Genomic DNA, 21,339 nt, shown 5'->3' with positions numbered 1-21,339 from the left:
GAATTTGCATATAATAAGTCCTATCAGTCCACCATTAGAATGGCTCCCTTTGAGGCCTTGTATGGTCGTAAATGCAGAACCCCAATGAATTGGAATCAGTTGGAAGATAGAATCATTGTTCCACTTGAATTGCTTCAAGAGATGGAGGAACAAGTAATCCAGATTCGTCAAAGACAAAAGGAAGCTAATGATAGACAGAAAAGTTATGTTGATGCCAAAACAATACCTAAAGAATTCTCCGTAGGGGACAAATTATTACTAAGAGTAAAACCTCAAAAGAGTACTATCAAGTTTAGCAAAAATGCTAAGTTAACCCCGAGATATGTGGGACCCTTTGAAGTTCTGGAAGTTGTGAACCCAATAGCTTACAGGATTGCTTTAGCACCAACCCTTGCCAAGATGCATGACGTCTTCCATGTGTCATATCTTTAAAAGTATATTACCACCATGAACATATGATTGATTGGAAATTATTGTAGGTACAAGAACCAGGGGTGGTAGAGGTAAAACCACTCAGAATACTCGAGGTACATAAGCTACGCTTAGGAAATCGAGAAGTGACTCAGTGCAATGTTCAATGGGACCAATATGCTAAGGATAATGCCACCTGGGAAGATTATCATGACATTTTTCAAAGATACCCCTATCTTTTCTCTAAAAACTAAAAATTGAATATTTTCTATTCTTCCAGTATAAACTAAGTATTGCTTAAATTTTGTTGTTATGTTCATCGAGGACGATGAAAAATCTAAGGGGGTGGGTATGTTGCATCCCAAATTTTGCCCTAAGTTTTAAATTGATCATAGCAATTGGTTTAACAAATTATTTCTTTCCTGATCATGTGAAACAAGTTAGTTAATTATAGACATTGTATCAATTTCTTTCTTTCTTGATCATGTGGAACAAGTTAGTTAATTATAGAGGTTATATCAATTTATTTCCTTCCTGATCATGTGTGTCACGGGGCTGGATTTTATGCTTACGCCCAGGTTAAGCCTTCTCCTTGAGAATCTCCAAACCACGCGCGGCACTGGCGATCCCTACTTCTGATCCACCATAAGATGTGACCATTTTTCGTTCACCCAGACTACGCCTCCCTGTCTTCATCAAATGCCCACGCATCTGACTGCTAAACATACACTCCCGCGGAATAGAAGCGCATGCCGAACCATCCTACTCCTGGTTCTTTTCCTTAGGTGCTCCATGCACGCATCCTCGAGCCTCTAGCTCTACCCCTGTTCAACCTCAACGCTGAACCCCGACTTAGCCCTTTTGATATCTTCGCCTCGGCAACTCCCATAAGCTCACCTTACTCCGACATCGGCCACATAGGTGATCTCAACTCCCACGAGTCTCTTGACCACATTCCGATCCTCTATGATCATCCTGCCACTCTTGGGAATGCACCGAGCTCCCAGAGCTCCTCATGTTCAACTCACCTGACTCCCCGAGCCCAACGCTGCACCACTGCAACCTTGCATCGAGAACCACCTAGACTCTCTTGCTGAACACTGCATCCGCACTGGCTGACTTAGACCGCAAGAGTACTCCTTAGCTCATGCATATGCTTCCAAAGCATACTCAACACCATCATGACATCTCTCTGAACCTTATAGCTCAATACGCATACACCCAGTGCATACTCGACACCTCCACGGTACCTCTCTGAACTTCCTAGCTCATACGCACACCCGCACGGTATGCTCGGCATCCTTATGGCACCTCTCTGAACTTCATAGAGTCCTCCAGTCCAATCCTTAACATGAACATGCCTCCACGGCACTCCATCGTTGTTAGCCTCCCTAGCTCCCTATAGAGCCCACCTGAAGACCAACCCTTGCTCCCCACGGAACAACCGTCCACCTTAGCCAACTCTGGATCCCCACCATGAGCCCCAACTGCTTCGACACCCCAGTCTATGTCTACATGCCTTTGTTGGTGACCCTCAAGTCCTCGTACACCCAGTGCACTCAAACCAACCTCCTCATGCATCCACGCCGTCTCATGCTCAATCCACGGATCCCTTTGCATTGCGCAACCTACTTGAGTTCCACATCCTAGTTCCATGATCCACTCACCCTGTGGGATGCTGGCAGGCAAGACCAACTCGGTAAACACTCCATAGCTTCACCTCTGAACCACTTCACTCATCTGCTTCACTCGTTTCACTCATGCGCCACAAGCCTTTGTTCCTAGCCTTCCATCATGACTCACCTCCTTGAGCCATGTCCACCGACTACCTCTTCGGATACTTGACACGATCTGCCCACTTGACTCGGCATCTCCTTAGCATCATTCCGAGACACTACATCCCGTTTGCCATTCTTGACCTCCACGGTCTATGAGATCCAACCTCAATGCAAACCCATGCAACCAAGCACCCAGGATGTGCACCTATGGCCACACCCAACCGATACCGCACCACTTAGCCATTCAGCATAATGACACCATTCCCACACAGCTAACCTCAAGCCCACAATGCTCCTACTCGGACAAACCATATTGCCTCCTACTGCAGGACTAGGAAAACCGCTTCCCTAGCTTTCAGACACCGGACAGCCCCAAGGGGAAAGACTGTCAACATTGATCCAGCTCCTCTGCTACACTGAGACAGGGACCTTTGTCATAACACCAAACCTCACCATGTTACGTAACGGCGGAGCAACACTTCATTGCTCCTAAAGACTTTGCGTCACCTCTGTCTCCCGGAGACCAGAGGGAGGGACTACTCTACTTCGACCCTCTCGAGGGAGATGGACTCTCCAAGCCATCCTTCATGCACACCGGCACTTACCCTCCGCAGATACACCTCAGCTCAGCTCCACGCCTCGCCTACACCACAACCATGCTAGAGGGAACATCTCATAGCACAGTCCCAAGATCACACCTCGGCCCGGTTGCACACCGTGCCTACACCGCAACTATGTTGGAGGGGAACCACTTGCAACACAGCCCCAAGCTACACCTCGGATCATGTCCCGGACAAGATCCTACACCACAACCATGTCTGCCCAGCACACGACATAGTCCCATTTACCCCTCGGCTAGACCCACGTCTGCCTACGCCACACCTGTGTGCACCCAGCTTTGCAGCACAGGCCCATCCGGCCTCAAGGTCTCATATCGCGAATCACCAGCCCCTTACAATGTGAAACAAGTTAGTTAATTATAGACGTATCAATTTATTCTTTCCTGATCATGTGAAGTGAGTTAATTATATACGTTGTACCAACTGATAATGAGTTATGTGAAATGAGTTAGTTATTATAGACATTGATGAAAATAATCAAGCCACCTATAATTGTCATTAGATGATTGACAATTGTTTGATTGGAATTAACGATCAATATATTTTTGAATTAATGTCTTGGCGAGAATGTTTTGCTTGGGGTGATTGCAGGAAGAAGATTGAAGAAAGGGGAAGCATTGCTAAACAAGATCATAGGAAGGGGATGGTCGATTGGTCTAGTCATCAGGATCGACAAGTATGACCTAAGACTACCTTGGAAAGGATACGAAGACTTGACAACGTATTGCATTATAGGACTGCATGAGCTATTAGGAAAATAATATAATAAAATCTTAAATAATTTAAAATATAAAATTCATACCTTTGGAGATTTATTATTGGAATTTCTTATTGTATCATTATTATAACCCTTAAATAGGAACACACGTATATAAAAATGAAGAGACACCAATAAATTATAATTTAATAATCTAATGATGCCAATTCACCAGTATATACACATGAACGTATAAAAGAGCACATAATAATTATAAAATAAAAATTAAAACTCTTCAACTTCGCCTTATTCTTTTCCCTCTTTATTTCTTTCTTTATATTTCAAATTTGAATGCTTTTCAAATGGCCTTCTTGATAACTGAAGGCAATCGAAGGGCCAAGGCCGACCAAATTAATAGAACATCTTGGATCATTTTAAAAACAACCTCTCTATATACACTGCATTATCTTTTTACCCATATAGCTGCCAAAGCTAGCAAGCGAAGTTAGTCTCGGTTGACAATTGATTTCACATCATACCAATTCAAGTTGAAAACATTATTTCTCTCCTTCACCATCAACCAACTCAGAGCAAAAAGGGAGCCAGGAAAGATCTTTTAATCCGACCGCAGGAGAAAGAAATCCCTTGCTATAGGTCACGTTAAGTTCTTTTCAATACTTGTTGTTCTGTCTTTTATACACTAGGTCATACCAGGTCCAAGCTCTGTTTTCTTTTATTCATTTATCCTTGATATTGTCTAAACTGCCGATGGATCAGAATTCTGGATGGAATGTAATAAAGCATAGATTCTTAGGCAGTGCTTACAAGAATTCGATATCAAGCCACTTGCTTACTATCAAATAATCATGAGAATGACTGTTATATGGAGGATGGAAAACTATATTCAAATCCATGAATCAAAGATCTTGTCCATCATATTATATTTCTTTCCATGCACTTAATAAAAGTGTAAATGATGCCATAATGATCAAACACCAAGGAACTCACCGGCAAGGATGTCATTAAAGGTGAAGAGGGTATAAATTAAGAGGAAATGGATATAATTTCTCAAGCACCTAGGAATCACTAGCAGGAAGCCATTAAAGCTAAAGAGGTGAAGATAACTAGCAAGATTCAAAACTGAAATCAGTTAACTAAGTAATAGAAAAATACATAATAGCTCATGGATGTTCTGATAATGAAATACGTTGTCAAGTCAAGTGGTGGAGATCAGGTTTGCAAACCCAACTTTGAAATCCTTGGCCAAGGTAGATATAGGCAAATGTGTCGATCATAAGATCTTTTTGTTTTTCCAGAAGCTTCAATTATTTAGGAATAACTAATAGGACACTCAAACCACCGGATTACACGGATGGCTGGACTTAAGAACATCCCAAGCCCGATTCCGAGTTAGGGAGAGTTGTTCTATTAAGTTAGGATGTGTGGGGATAAGTTTGGTCCACAACTAGGAGGTTAAGCCTATGTCAATGCTTCTCCTCTCACCAATGCCGAGGCTTGGAAAACATGACAAAGGTATTTCTTCATTAATTTTTGTATGTTCTTTACACCCTCATCTTTATACTCTTAGAAAAATAAATAGATAGATGTCACTTTACTTTCAGATTGAAGATATTAGTTGTTACTTTATTTCCAGCTGAACATGTTATCAATTAGATTAAAGATATTAGTTGATAATTGTATTTTACTTACCAGCTGAACATGTTATCAGTTAGATTAAAGATATTAGTTGATAGTTGTACTTTACTTTCAGCTGAACATGTTATCAGTTATAACGATTAAAAATGTTAGCAGCATATTCATTCATTTATTTTAATTCAATAGATAAATATAATTTGTAAACCGAATAGGAAGCAGTTACTCCCTTCTAGTTTAGAATAGTTAAAGGAAATCTTTTTCATGTGAAATGGAATCAGTTATTAGATATTTAGGAGTATTAAATTGGTTAGGAAAATTCATTCGTTACAAAGGTAGAATGTCGAAAATGCTTAGCCGCCCAATCAAGCAATCTAGTTCGCAGCCCAAAGTGAACAATGTAGAACACATTGAACAGATAGAATCTGCCTTTTACGACTTCATAGCTAAAAGACTTGCAGATCATGTGAAGTCATATGCTTAGTGCATCGATTTAGGTGCCTCTCGTCATTTCACCCACCACAGGGATTGGTTCACTGACCACTAGCCTTATATAGATTGCAAATATTCTCCAATTACTTCATAATAGGTATGCACATGGTCAACACTTTATATTCTTGCAGCCTCTTGCAATTAAATTATCTCCCAAGTGTCTATCTATTTTTTTTTCTAATTGCTCCTCAATTTTGAAATTTCATTTAACCGTGATGCTATCGTATTGGAATTATATCTAAATGTAAATGTCGTTCGCTAACTCCAACAGGTTAAATGTTCTTCAGCTGAAAGGAATTGGAGTACATATTCCTTCATCCACTTGGATAAGCACAATCGCTTGGGTTCTAAAGAAGCAGAGGATTTGGTCTCCATACACTACAAGCTTCACCTATTATCACATAAGAAAAAGGACTACATTGAGGGTGGGACAAAAAATTGGAATCCAGTCCCTTAGTATTCTGATTTGGAGGCCATGACTGCACAATTTTCCCAAGTCTTCCTAGATTATCAAGAGGCAATTGTTTCACATAACACGGCAAGTGCCACAGTTGTTTGATCAAATGAAGTTGAAGAGGAACTAAATGTTGACCTTGATTCTGATGAAGATGACGAAGAAGAATATGGAATTGGATATTAAGTTTACTATTTTACTTTTTAATGGCTTGCAATTTTAATTTTCAGGATGTAATGACATTTTGAGACTTTTGCAAAGTATGAATATGATGTAAATGACAACCCATTTTTTCATCGATGCTCTACATCATATTGCTGATTTTTCATCAAGCTTTTGGCGAGTTCAAGTTTTCCAAAACATTTGGGTTGGCCAAGTTATTATCGAGTCTGATTTTTTCAACTATGCTTTCAACTATTCTTTAGATAATCTATACTTTGTACCTTGGTTATTTCCCCATTTTATATAATTTGATATTTCTATTGTTAATGTTTTTTCACATTTCTTGCATCCTTACCTTACAATCTTCCTTCAGTTTTGTTTATTTGTAGTGCTCTTCTATAATGTTCCCTATACTTGATTTCACCCTCGAATTCTCACCTTTGGTTTTGATTGCACTTGGAAATGGCAATTTATTTAGTCTATGTAATGTCCCCTACTAGGAGGCTGCCAATTCCCAATGATTAACATAAGTCACTATGCATTTAAATTAAGAAATTATCACTAATCCATGGTACATGCATCAGTCCTAATTCCTTACTTCTCTCCTCACTAGTATCTTTAAAAACGATGGCGATTTACTTGGCATATGGCGTTTGACACCAATTTACAATTAGGCTCCCTCAAAGCTTCAAGACCACATCCTCATCCCATCCTAGGAGTTTCCTCCTACATTGTGAGTTTTTACTCTGCTTCTCCCTACACAATACCAACCTACCCTCTTAGCGGTATTAGCAAATGATTAAGGAGTTGGCTAATTATATATCGTTAACTTATATATTAAAAATATATATACATATTTACATATATACATATATATACAATTATTATTGACAGATATTAATGCTATATATGCTAGACATATATTGGCTATTTATTCCTAATAGCAATTAGATACAATATTTTGTAAACAGTATTGCTTCATAGGTATTTTAAAGCATAACCAAATCAAAGGTCTGAGCTGTAATCAGCACCTTTCTTATTTATCCGCTTTCCATTTCTCAAAATGAGAACCAAACATATTTCTCTGTGTCCCTGACTCCATCCTTTCTCGTTCATACATGTCTTTAATTACCAGGCCTCTTCAAAATTGAAACCACATCTTTTGGCAATTAGATCCCTTTGGAGAATAGCCATAATCACATTAGTCTTGCAACTTAATTCATTTGTTAAGTAACCACTGTATAATCCTTACATTGACTAGTCACTGCCACCTCAAGGAACATACCCGTTATTCTTTAGTGTACAATTTGATATTGGGCATTAATCCATCACCATTATTGATGACTATCATTAATCCTAACCACTAATGTTTTCTGAGTCTGTTGATGGCCCTCCCTTTTGGATCTTAATTTACCATGCAAAATAAATGTTGTGCCTATTGGTTTAGTTGACAGATCGCCCTTGCTTTCGTTGATATTATTTCATGTCCATAACTAATGGCTGTTCAATATTTATTTCATAATATGACACCTCCTTTCGAGATTAATAGTAATTTACATTCCTTCAGTGGTGAGTTTATAAGTATCACTGCCTTACGACACTATTATCATCGATAACGAAAACATTTTCTGATGCTTATCATTTATCTTAACTCCTAATGTTTGCTGATAAACCATGCACAATCAACATTGTGCCTTATATTGGTTTACTTGATAGATATCCTCCTTAAGTCAATATTATCTGATGTTCTATATTATCAGCTGTTCGGTATTCATTTCATAATAATATAACACCTCCCTTTGAGATTAACCATAGTTGTGATTCCTTAGTCAGTGTGTTTATCAGTATTACTGCCTTAAGATAGTATTTTCATCAATGATGTGGCCATTTCCTTCTGTTAAATATTGTGGATCTCTGATAGATAAAACAATAACAAATAAATGTTTGCAGAGAATATCTTACTTGAACAATGCAGAATATCTTTGCTCTTCTATGGCAGTGATCTCAGTAATATAATTGTTTATCCTTCTCCTTCAACAGCAATTATGACAATTAAGTACTGTATAACAAATGAAACAATGGTGATAACAAAATGATGCTTATACAATATTGTTGCTGACTGCAGGTACTTGGATGCCGTGTGATTGATGCTTTCCCTGCAGCAGCTTATGCACATATATATAAGGGTGAAAGACATGACTCCAAAGAGTCATGTAGGGCCACGTAGAGACATGCCTCTTTGGAGGCATGTTAGTTTAAATAACAACCAACCTTTGCATAAGTTAGTGCCCGATAACAAATCAAGGCATGATAAGAATTAACACCCGATAACAATAACAAGGCACGATAAGTATTGACACCTGATACAAGGCATGATAAACATAAGTGCCCGATCATTATGAAGTCTGCCGATTAATCAATAACATGATCTCAGTACTGCTGCTAATCCATGAACTATTACAAGGATGTAAGCATATGTATGTGTATATATGTATATATATATATATATATATATGCATGCTTATATCTCTGTGATTATGGAATCAGCAATAGTTTCAGAATATCAATTAATTCATGTTTTGCTTCTTCTGACGCTAAACATTAACACTCCCTCTTTAGCTAGGGAGAAGTAAAACATTAAGTTAGAATCATCATATAATCAACATAGTAAATGATTTGTACTTGCACTTAAGCAATGTCTAGAGATATCCATTGTGATAAAGTTTCCATGATCTCTACTTGCACTTAAGCAATGTCTAGAGAAGTCCATGATACATTCATAATCTCTACTTGCACTTAAGCAATGTCTAGAGATGCACATATAATCTCTACTTGCACTTAAGCAATGTCTAGAGATGCCCATATAATCTCTACTTGCACTTAAACAATGTCTAGAGATGCTCATAAAAGGTTTATTATTTACAAGATCATCACCTTGTAAATAATTTTCTACAAATGAATATGTCCATGAAAGATCATCACCTTTCATTACATATCAAATACTACTAAGTAACCAATAGAGGCATAAACTCAAATGAAATAAATATTTTATTTCAAAAATTTGTCATTACAATTAATCATACCAAGTTTTTCTCTAAATTATTTCAATTTCACTTTAGCAAGAGGCTTGGTAAGGATATCAACCATTTGATCATTTGTACATATGTATTCCAATTGAATAACTCCTCGATTCACCATATCTCTGATGTAATGAAATGGAATTTCAATATGTTTGGAGCAGTTGTGAAATACTGGATTAGAAGAAAGCTTAATACAACTTCGATTATCACAATAAATCACAATGGGCTTCAAATGTCTTTTGAAGAGATCTAAAAGCAACTTTCGTAGCCATACTGCTTCTCTAGCACCCAAGGAAGACGCAATGCACTCAGCTTTGGTGGAACTCAATGCTACTAAAGTTTGTTTCAGACTAAACCAAGAAATCATATCAGATCCAAGATTGAAACAATATCCTGAAGTACTCTTTCACTCAATAGAGCTTCTAGCCCAATCAGAATCTGAATATCCAAGTAGTTCAAGGTTGACTTTGTCATATTTTATTCCCATTCCAATAGTACCCTTCAGATATCTCAATATGTATTTAGTTGCATGTAAATGTATCTTCTTAAGAGCATACATTAACTAACTCAAGGTGTGAGTTGCATAGCATATGTTCGGACGAGTATTGACCAAATACATCAAGAATCCAATAATTTGTCTGTAGTAAGTAGGATCTGCAGCCTCAAATTCGTTCATATCATCTTTTAGTTTGTGTAGATTTATTTCGATAGGGGTAGCAGCCGGTCTACATTCCATCATTCCAAATTTGGTTAAGATATCAATTGTATATTTTCCTTGGTTTAGTATAATAAAGTTGTCTTGCTACCAGATTTCTAATCCCAGAAAGTAGTAAAGTAACCCTAAGTCCTTCATTTCAAATTTTGCAGTGAGTTCTTGTTTACATTTCTTTATGAGATGTTCCTCACCTATAATTAGCAAATCATCAACATATAATACAAAAATAACCATATCATCACCTTCAATTTTAAAGTATAGATTTGGGTCAGCTTCATTTTTGGCATATCCTAATTTCAATAAGTGATTATCTATTCTTTCATACCAGGCTCTGGGAGCCTGTTTGAGTCCATAAAGTGCTTTCTTTAATTTACAAACATGAGTCTTGCTGTCATAAGTATTGAACCCTTCTGGTTGTTCAATGTAAACTTCTTCTTCAATCTTACCATTAAGAAATGTTGTTTTGACATCCATCTGATGTACTTTCCATCCTTTGGATGCCACAATTGCTAGGATTGTTCTGACTGAAGTGTACCTGGCAACAGCGGCAAAGGTTTCTTCATAATCAATACCTTATTTCTAAGAGAAACCTCAGGCTACAAATCTTGCCTTGTATTTTTCAATACTACCATTTGAAGCACGTTTAATCTTGAACAACCATTTGGAAGAGACAATTGATTTGTTCTTAGGTCTAGGTACAACATCCCATACATCATTCTTCAATATAGAGTTATATTCCTCAATCATTGCTTCCTTCCATGATTGATGTGAAAGTGCTTCTTCAACATTAGTATGTTCAGATTTTATGAGTTCAGATAGTAATGCAACATAACAAGATTGATTTCTGGTCCTTTTGCTTTCCTGAATTATTTTATCTAGTTTAACTTGATTTTTTGCTAACATTTTTCTAGCCCAAAGGGATCTCTTCTTATTGATATTGTTGATGTTTTCAGGTTCTGTATGATTAAACATGGAAGAAAAGTCAGAATTATCCTCCCTCTCAATTTCTGTAGGTTGATCTTTTTCTGAAATAGATTCATCACTATTACTAGAAATTTTAAAGGCTGTGTCTTCTTCAAATATTACATCTCTGCTAATTTCAATTGTCCTTTGCCCAAGAATGTAGATCCTATATCCAATGAATATTCCCTTTTTCTTGGAAGGCTCCAATTTGGTTCTTTTCTCTTTTGGTATGTGAATATAGAATGTACATTCGAATATTTTCAGGTGGCTTAAATCTGGTTTAATGCATGTAAATACTTCTTCTGGAGTGGTATTTTCTAATATGGAGTGAGGGCATCGATTTTGAATGTAGACAGCAGTATTGGATGCTTCAACCCAAAATGAGTAATGAAGATTTTGATCATGTAACATGACTCTGGTTGATTCAACAATAGATCTATTTTTCCTTTCAGCTATTCCATTCTGTTGAGGATTATAAGGTACAGAAAACTCCCTCTTAATCCCAACAGAAATATAGAATTTTTTAAAGATATCAGATGTGTATTCACCCCCATTGTCAGACCTTAGGGTTTTGATCTTTTGACCTAATTGGTTTCCAACTAAGGCTTTAAATTCTTTAAACTTGGATAAGACCTCAAATGACTCCTTTTGTTTCAAAAAATTGATCCAGGTTCTCCTAGAGTAATCATCGATGAAAATTATATAGAAAAGACATCCATTAAGAGAGGGGACTGACATAGGACCACAAAGATCTGTATGAATTAATTCAAGAATGGATTTAGATTTATGATCACTTTTGGGAAAGGAATGTTTAGTATTTTTACCTAATGCACACCCTTTACAAATACTTGAATGATCTGCTTTCAAATTAGGTAGACCTTTTACAATTTTCCCTATAGATGATAAGGCTCGAAAGTTAAGATGACCTACTCTCCTATGCCAGATTTCAAAGGAGTTTGACTTATCATTACTAAGGGTTAAGTTTAAATTAGGATTTTGATTATTACAAAGCTTATAAAAACTTTCATCTCTGAAACCAATGGAGATGGCTTTCTTAATAGTTGAGTTCTTAGGCCAAGATAACATCTATCTTCTTGAAATGCAATTTTGTACCCTTGATCAGCAAGTTCGGAGATGGAGACAAGACTTCTTTTGATCCCTGGTACATATAGGACATTCTTGAGTTGAAGTGTGATTCCAGAATTCAATTGTATCGAATAAGAACAATTCCTTTAATAAGGTCAGGAATTATCTCCAATGGTTACTTCTTCTTATTCATGTTTTGAGAAGGTTTCAAACTTATTCTTAAATTCAGTGATGTGACGAGAAGCTCCGCTGTCTATGATCCAAATATTGTGATTAGCATTTAAATAAACAATCATATATGATCCAGCATTTAAATAGTGTCTATCATTGATAACATGTCTAACTTCTTAATATATGATCCCTAGATTTATTATACCAATTTTGTCTCTTCAGAAGCCTCACAAAATTGCTATATTTACTTGTCTTGTAATTATGATATATTCTTAGGCAAGAGCCTACAACAAAATGGTAAATTGTGAGCCTCTTATCAAAGAGGTCTTGGGTTCAAATATACTCGCGATCACGCTTAATAAAAAATAATAATAATTAATTACAACACATAATAATTAATCTTGGCTTCAACCTCTTACCGATCAAAAAAAACAACTTTAAAAAAAGAAAAAAAAAATTATGATATATTCTTATTTGTTGTTTTAAATTTTTATTTTTTTATTTATTATAAACTTTGTTTTAGAAAAGGGACATCATAATTTCTATGTATTCTTTAATTATTTTAAGAAACTAGTTTATTTTTTATGTTTACCTGAATTTCCTCAATTTCTTTTATTGTCACCTGTCCCAACCTTGTACCATATGAAGCACTCACCTCTCGCTCCTTCCCCCCTTTCTCTTTTCTTTCTAGTCTGCCTAGCTCTAAAACCTACACATTTTTAGTCCCCTTATGCTCTCTGACATCTGATGATAGACCATGCAATGCTATCCAAAACATTGATGCAAAACAATTCACACAATCAAATCCAGAAGCAGCACCGATGATATATTATGGATTGTGGACATCTACCAGCATTGATTAATTTCCCATGCATCATAGATGCTCTTACAATTGATAATGACTACCAAAGGTAACCTCCCTCGTGAAGAGATCCCATAAAAACATTAACAAATTTCAAACAAGTGTCATAAGAAATTTCTAAGGTCCTTGTCAAGATAACCCAAAATGAGAAGAAAATTATTTTGAATTTGAAAAGTCCGAATTTCAAAAATTACTCCCACACCAAGGAAGATAAGGTTAGTACAAGCAATCTAGATTTGAACATAAGACGTATTTGGTAATGTTGATTGCTCAAACCCCAAATGCACGATCCTACATCATCAACAGACTGTTGCACTCAAGCTTCTACTTCTCAGAAATGGTATTCAATAATGAAAAAGTAGGCTCAAGCTAGCTGGCAATGGAATTATCAAATAGGTTGTACAGATATGCAATGCTTGGCAAAGCAAAAGAATGATATAACAGAGTAGAATGCTCAAACAACAAAGCTCTCTATACTGTTGAATGAGCATACAACACAAAAGCAACGTGATATCTGTATGATAGTTCAAGTTGACATAATGGCAGCTTAATAAATAAAAAAACTAAGTTGTCGATCCTAGTTCTGATATAGATTTGGGTTCCAAGATTCGGCAAAAACATATTTGGGCAGGTTCCAATACTGCCAGTATATATATAGATATTTTCATATGTATGTGTGTGTGTGTAGATGTTATCATGTATATGTATATGTGTGTATGTATATTCATATATTCATACATGCAACATGTTCAATTTTCATTGATCATTGATTCAAAACTTCAAGCTGATAACAATAATAAGGTAGAACCGTGATACTATAAATTCATAATTGCCAACAAAATTATAAATAAAATATCTCCACATCATAATCATACATCGCAGAAGTCTCAAAAAGTCAGTACACATTGAAAATTTTAAATAAAAGCCATGTTTCATATTTCATATCCAAAATTATCTTCATAGGAATCAAGGTCAACATCTGGTTCTGCTGCAACTTCAACTGAACCAACAATTGCACCACTCACTATAGACATCTCATATGGAACTGCTATCGCTTGTCAAAATTAAGGTTTCAGATGTTTATTAAATTTAAATTTAAAAAAAATGGCATGTGGGGCCTGTTTTTGGGCACCCCCAGCCTTGGGCATCCGTGGATTTCTCCCAGATTCCACCCAGGCATATGGGTTCCCTGTGGGCTCTGCAAAGGGCACCCACAGCATTGGGTGCCCAAGAATTCCTCCCAACTTCCACCCAGATTCCGGGAGGATTCAATACCGGAATTGCAACACAAAAAAATCCAGACCTGTAGCAGGGATCCGGTAACATTTTTAAAAAAGGAATAGTTGTTTGGCAGCAAAATGGGCTTTAGATGGAATATTAAGCACAGAAACAACAAATAGCTTGTTAAAATCATGCAGTCCAATGTGAATGAAAGTTGCATCACTGTACAAGGAGACCTCTTTGAGCAGTCGTATACGGTTGCACAAGAACTATCACGGTAAAGTGTAAACTGTTGCAACAATACTCACGGTAAAGTGTAAACTGTTGCAACAATACATTGATACAATAGAAAAATATTCTTAAGTGCAACCATCCACTTTGGATTCAATAAAACAATCAATTAGGCCTTCAAAACATTTGTACTGCCTGTTATTGGTACAGGAATCTTTTTCCACTTTCCTGGCTTCCTCTCAGAGAATAGATCTCCTATTTCTCACTGAAAAACAAGGTACCTTACAAGGTGTACACTTGAAAGAAACCTGTGGCGACACATTTACAAATGTTCGGCTGCACTATATGCAGTTGTTTGGGGGGTGGGGGGAATTCAACAGTTTAAAGAAACAAACAATAATCTAAAAATGCAATATGCAATGCCCAAGTATCATATCTATAAGCCAAACAAGTGTACCACAATACATGTAATCAACAAAATGTCAAAATATCATATAGTTTTCATAGAGAACATAAAAAGTATACTAAAGAAGCACGCAAGAAGGAAGAGCTTAACAGTTTTGATTTGCACCTTTATATCGCCTGTAAGATTAGCAGTGGCATCTGCATGTTTGAATGTCACAGGATGCCAACCTTGTCTTTCACGTGCCTTTCCAGATGTCCAGAGTGTGTATGTTACTGTATGGCGGTTAATTTCTCCTTCAAGCCCTTTCATCTGATTGCATTCACACAGAAGAAGTTAGATGTTGTGGATAATTATGAATATACCAAAAATCTTGAGTAACTATGTGAAAACATAAGCTCCGACATCTATTCCATTGTCACAATAAGTATTTGAGCTCCTAGCAAATTAATTATCTTCAGTTGCCGCCATTTTGACATTAGGTGCTCTAAACAGAAAACTGATTGGTTGTACTTTGAAAATGCATAAACTTGTTTATGGAAACTAGAAGCGAAGGGAAAAACAAAATGCGACACAGATTACATCTGGTTTCTATTTAACAGTTAACAAACTAGCATGTCTGCATATGTCAAGAAGTCATCATCACTGATTAGTAATTTATAATATTGCAACACTAGATTACACTATTCAGTTCTTGTTTGAAATTAAGAAAATCACTGACATTGATTGTTAACAAGTTAACCACCAAACTAATGACAAGGCAAAAGAAAAAATGCTTACAGCTAGTAAGGTTTGTACATAATGCTCATCTGGTATACAATTATGAATTTTTGAGGTATCTGCAACCTGCCAAATAATAAAATGAAAAGAACAGCAAGATTGGTCAGGCAGATAATGGATTATTCCTTCGTAAGAAACAATGAATAAACCACCAAAATCTTCAATAAAATGTAGGATTTTCTGAAAAAGAATTGAAATTATAGAAAAATATGTTGACAAAACTAAGCTTTACTAATATAGAATTCTACAAACAACCAATTACGGGAAAAATAAAAATTAAAGATTTTAGATTTTCACAGTAAAAATAGTATCATGTATCTGGATGCCACTGTAATTAGTACCTGCAGCTCCCCAAAATGCACTCTCTAAAAAGAAGCAGAATCAGGAAACAATATACTAACCTAGCCTTATTTATATTATTAAAGATTCATTCACAGTCCATACTAGTGCTTAAAATTGCTTTGATAAGTAACCCTAAAAAAGCTTCTTGCAGTAACTGTATTGAGGTTTTTAGAAACAATGCACGGTTGCTTGCAGAAGCACTTTTAAGAAATAGCCTTATTAATGAAGAATTATCTTACATCACAACTAGCTTAGATAATTAAATAATGAGTAGTAGTTACAAAAATCACATTGCCTGAAAAGCTGTTTGAAAGGCCTAACTCTGTACAGACGCAATGGATCATCAAACAGACAACCAAAATAAAACAACTGCTCCAAAAAAAGCATCCAAAGTAAACTCAAGATGATTACCATGAAGGATGGAGTTTATGAATAAATAAATTAAAATGGCCCACAAAGAAGTCATTTCTAGTTTAGGAACTGATCTCATTGGCAACCTTCTCTTTGATTCATTTTCAGTTCATTTGGCAAGGCAACTTTATTTCACATAGTTATTTGTATTATTTGACAATATTTCTACTTGGAAAAGACTAATCTCTCTAAGTTCAGCCACTCTTCTTTACAGTCTTTTTAATTTATAGAGTTATTTTTGCCATGATTAGTTATTAGTAACACCCATGTTGACATCCCATTGGTACCTCAAGGGCACATCGATGTCACCTTCCATCTCATCATCATAAGAACATGACCCCCCTTGAGCAAGACAACATTTAGTCATTTTTGGAAATCGATATAATGACTTGCTTGCTTTCTTTATACCTAAAGAGGTTGGCAGACCACTTCCTCTAAGGATAAGTATTCTCACAAATATCCAGCTTGCTTGACTTGCAACAAAGCAATCATGAACATAAAGCATTGATCATACACGCCAATTTCTCAATGTTCTAAACAAACCATTCAAGTGGCAAATTTTATGAAATTCCGTGTGTAAAAATTGAAGGAAATAGAAATCAGCTTACTTACAACTGCCTCCTGTCTCCAGAATTCTGGAAGTGGTTTCCTCTGCATTAAACATTATAAAAAAGAGTTGTTATACACTTGAAATATGAACTTCAAATACATTTCCATGAGCTGATACTCATTCTTTATTTTCTAAGTGGTTTCATTATCTTGAAATATGCATAAAATAAACAAAACAGTAATTACAGGTGCTATATCATATAGATTTATATATCTATACAAAATTGGGATATAGTATTTGATCAAATTTGTAAATTAAAAGAAAAAAATCATCATTTGGTCTTCATCAAGAATAACTAATAATCCACACCAACAATTTTTTCATTACGTTCTTTGTAACAACATCTAGTTAGAACTAGCTATAGTTTAGTTAGCTTTGTATTTTTTTTTTTTTTTTTCTTATTTGTCATTTTTGTTTGTAGTGTTTTTTATGACTATCATAGCCAAAACAATATTGTGTTTTATTCTGTTATTATTATGGTAATTGGTTACTCCAAAAAACATGAGAACCCAAGAGGCGGCACAACCAATGGGTAGCACTGTAAACATACTTGTACAGATATCAAAACCTTCAATATATATATATATAAAGAATTTCAATTTATCAGATAAACACCATATTGCTATGTAGCATAATTTGTATAAATAATTCTATCCTTTTGTCAATTGTTAAGTATTTGTTGAGCTATGCTTTATTCTACTCTTGTTTTCAATTTTATTATTTGAAACATCTTCTTGATTTGTTAGTATGATCTAGCGGCAACTTGGGTCACTAAAGAGACAGATTTGAAAAATTGTGTTCCCTGGATCAATTGTCACTCCTTCAAGGCAATGGTCCTATTGCTCAAGTTTCTGCACCAATTGAGAGAACTTTTGCTGAGTTCAGTTTCTAGTTTGCTACTTTTCTTGATGTAGAATTTGCTTGCCTTCACCACCCAATGAAGGAGAATCTACTATTTCTTCATCTCTGTGATCACTGTAGCAATTATCTGATTAAAAGCCTCTCAAGTGGCAGCATCAGGATTCAATTCTTTGCTCTGTGATTACTCAAAATCTAATGTATACAAGAGCAGTGAAAAATATAGGTTATGTAAATTTGAAGTAAATATTGGACGCAACCAGAGGTAGCATGGCATATTGTGCACAAATGCATTAAATCCAGCTTAATAATGGAGAATGCACCACATTACACAGCTTTTCATTATTCAGACCTTTGAGCCTTTCTTTAAAAATAACAAACAAAAAATGTCTCCCACATCGAACTGGTATGGACCACAATTAAAGACAAGGTTTTCACCATCCTAAATATTGGCCAAACATAGCTTCTAGATTCAACTATGAAATTGCTTGTTCTTGATTGTAAATTTGAGCTAAATCTTGGATGCAACCTAAAGCAGCAAGGCAAGTTATGCTCAATATTAGAATATTGTAATGTTTCTTTAATGGTCATCTTAGTCTTTAGTTTATTTAGTTTCTATTTTCGTCTTTGCCTCACAATTGTTTCTTTTAGAAACATCGTACTTGTAAATCTATATAAGGAGTTTTCATCTCCTTTGTTTGGTGCAACAAGATAACAACATTGATTTACCATAGCATGGTATCAGAGCAGGTCAATTAGATTTCAACAGATTTGAGATTTTTCTTAAGAAAATTTTGAGCCTCTTTTGATCTAGAATATTTTTCCAACAATTGTTTTCCATTGTTTTTATAACAAAAATCATTGGACATATTTTATGAAAAAATTGTGGTTCGTCTTCTAAGATTTTTGCTGAAAATCGCAAGCTTGGTCGAGGCTTTTGATTGCATGATTCTCTGGTTTGAGCAAGTCTCTGATTTTTGAAGGTTCCATGTCGCTTGCATGTGCATTCTGTGAGTTGCATATACTCGCATGTTGCTTGCATGTGTAGTTTTACCATGGGAAATCTGTTGTTTTGTCACATGAAGGTCTCTCTAATGGCTTTTCATAGTTTTTTCCCTTATAATTCTAGATGGGTTTTAATAATTATTTCCTCAAAAATTATTTGTTTGGTTTTAACATGTTTTTCCTCAAATTATCTACTTCATATTTTCTCATCTAGGTCTCTTTAGTTTTGATTGATTTTTCACCTCAAATAAAAAAATTCTAATTTCTCTAAATTGCGAAGTTCATGTGGGATTTTATGTCAGGGATTCTTGTTTTAGGGTATTTTACTATTTTTCCCACAAAATAATATTTTGTTAACTTCAAATCATGCACCTTGTAGTCTATTTTAGGAAAATTTGCAAACCCTCCCAAAAAATCTAAGGGAACAAATAAATAAACCCATTGAATAAATTATTTAAAGGTAATGTTTTGAAAACACCAACAAATATTTTTTGAGGAAAAAAATCTTCAAACCCTCCTAATTTTTTAAAAGGTAAGCACAAAAATGGTGGATGAACACAAAAAAATTGAGAAAAGTTGTAGAATGTGACTCATCCCAATCAAAAATGCAGATGAAAAAATAGTCTAGTCAGTAGCAAAGCGCTGATGAAGGGTACTGTAAAATGCAAAAATTGTGTTCACAAAAATCTGTCTACGAAAATGTGTTGGCTTCAAAAAATGTGACTACATAATTGCTTTGTATTTTTATAAAGTGTTTGGAAAATGCATTTTCAATTGAGGAATAAAAGAGACACAAACATTAAAATGAAACCTTTGAACAAGCATCTAAGAAAAATGCAAAACCATTGTATGCAAAGGTCATTAAAAACAATTGCACCAAATCATGCGTTGACATATTAAACAACCCACAAATTTGCAATAAGCATATTGTTACATCCCAAATTTTTGCCCTAAATTTTAAGTTGAACATAGCCGTTGATTTAAAGAAACAATATCATGTGAAATTGAGTTAGTTAATTATAGTTGTTTATTTCTTCATATCATGTGAGATTGACTTAGTTAATTATAGCCGTTGTTTATTTCTTCATGATCGTGTGAAATTGAGTTAGTTAATTATAGCCATTGTATCAATTTATTTATCATATGAAAGTGAGTTAGTAAATTATAGCCGTTGTATCAATTTATTCATGATCATGTGAAAGTAAGTTAATTTTACCCATTGTATATATGATGAACATGTAGACTTAGTTATTCTGAGATTGATGAAATCCCTAACGGTCACTTGATGATTTGAATTAGCAATTTATAAATCTTGAATTGATGTCTTGGCGAGAATGTTGTTTTGAATGATTACAAGAAGAAGACTGAAGAGAGAGGGGAAGCATTGCTAAACGGGGTCATCGGAAGGGGATGGCCGAATAGTTTAGTCATCAGAATCGACAGGTTTGACCTAAAACTATCTTGACAAGGTTACTAGGACTTGGCAACATATTTCATGGTGGAATCGCATGAGCTATAAGTGGAACATTATAATAAATAATTTAAAATAAACATATATTCTTACTTTAAAGAAGTATCAAATATTAATATTATTTAATTATTATTTTACATTCTCAAATATGATCATATGTAAATAATAATAAGATGACACCATTACATTATAAATAATAATAATCCAATGATGCCACCCTATCATTACATTCACATAAGCATAGATGAGAAAATATAATAATAATAAAATTATTATAACTTTTTAAAAACTCCTCATTTTCTTTCTTTCTTTCTTTCCCTCCTTTCTTTTTCCTTTAAATCGATTTGAATGGCTTTGAATAGAATCTTGTAACTGTTGGAAGCCGATGAGTCAAATCAAACCTTTTAATATAGTCTCACGAGTTCACCGAATACATACACCTTTTCCCTTTGTTTTTCAATGATTTCTGACTCACACTTTTGAAGGAGTCAATCTGCGAAATACCTCCTATTTTCTATTTATTGTGCACACTACTCTTCCGTCCTCAGAGCTACGAACCAAAGTCAAGCTCGGTCTATATCTTGCCACAGAAAAAGACAGGATCAGTCACGTAGGAGTGTATTTTTCCTTTGCAAGTTTATTATACTTTCTTTTGCTGTGAATTGCATGAGCCATCGAAAATTTATGCATAATCTGAACCATTTGCTTTGCCGACTATAAGCTTGGCTAACCGATAAAACCCGACTGAATAAAATCATTTTAAGATGAGGATGTGATATGTTTTAATTAAATGCTAAAGCCACCCTTTTTCCTTTCAAGTCTGAAGTCGATTTAATTAAGAGAAGAATCTTGTTCAATCATTC

At 35.2% G+C, this 21,339-nt stretch overlaps 1 protein-coding gene across 1 annotated transcript in view; it reads right to left on the bottom strand.

Annotated features, from left to right (window-relative positions):
* LOC149561363 (glycosyltransferase BC10-like) overlaps positions 1–21,339 on the bottom strand; it is a 144,817-nt gene that overhangs the window by 48,835 nt on the left and 74,643 nt on the right. Inside the window, exons 7-9 of the mRNA XM_089825104.1 lie at positions 17,145–17,183; positions 15,780–15,845; positions 15,168–15,311 (exon numbers count right to left, since the gene is read on the bottom strand). Of these exons, the coding sequence (XP_089681230.1) occupies positions 15,168–15,311; positions 15,780–15,845; positions 17,145–17,183 (249 nt within the window). The remainder of the gene's footprint in view (positions 1–15,167; positions 15,312–15,779; positions 15,846–17,144; positions 17,184–21,339) is intronic.

This window comes from Cupressus sempervirens, chromosome 4 (assembly GCF_028749045.1).
Source record: "Cupressus sempervirens isolate cs-2001-9-10 chromosome 4, ASM2874904v1, whole genome shotgun sequence".
NCBI lineage: Eukaryota > Viridiplantae > Streptophyta > Pinopsida > Cupressales > Cupressaceae > Cupressus > Cupressus sempervirens.
This window is presented reverse-complemented; position numbering and strand designations above follow the sequence as displayed.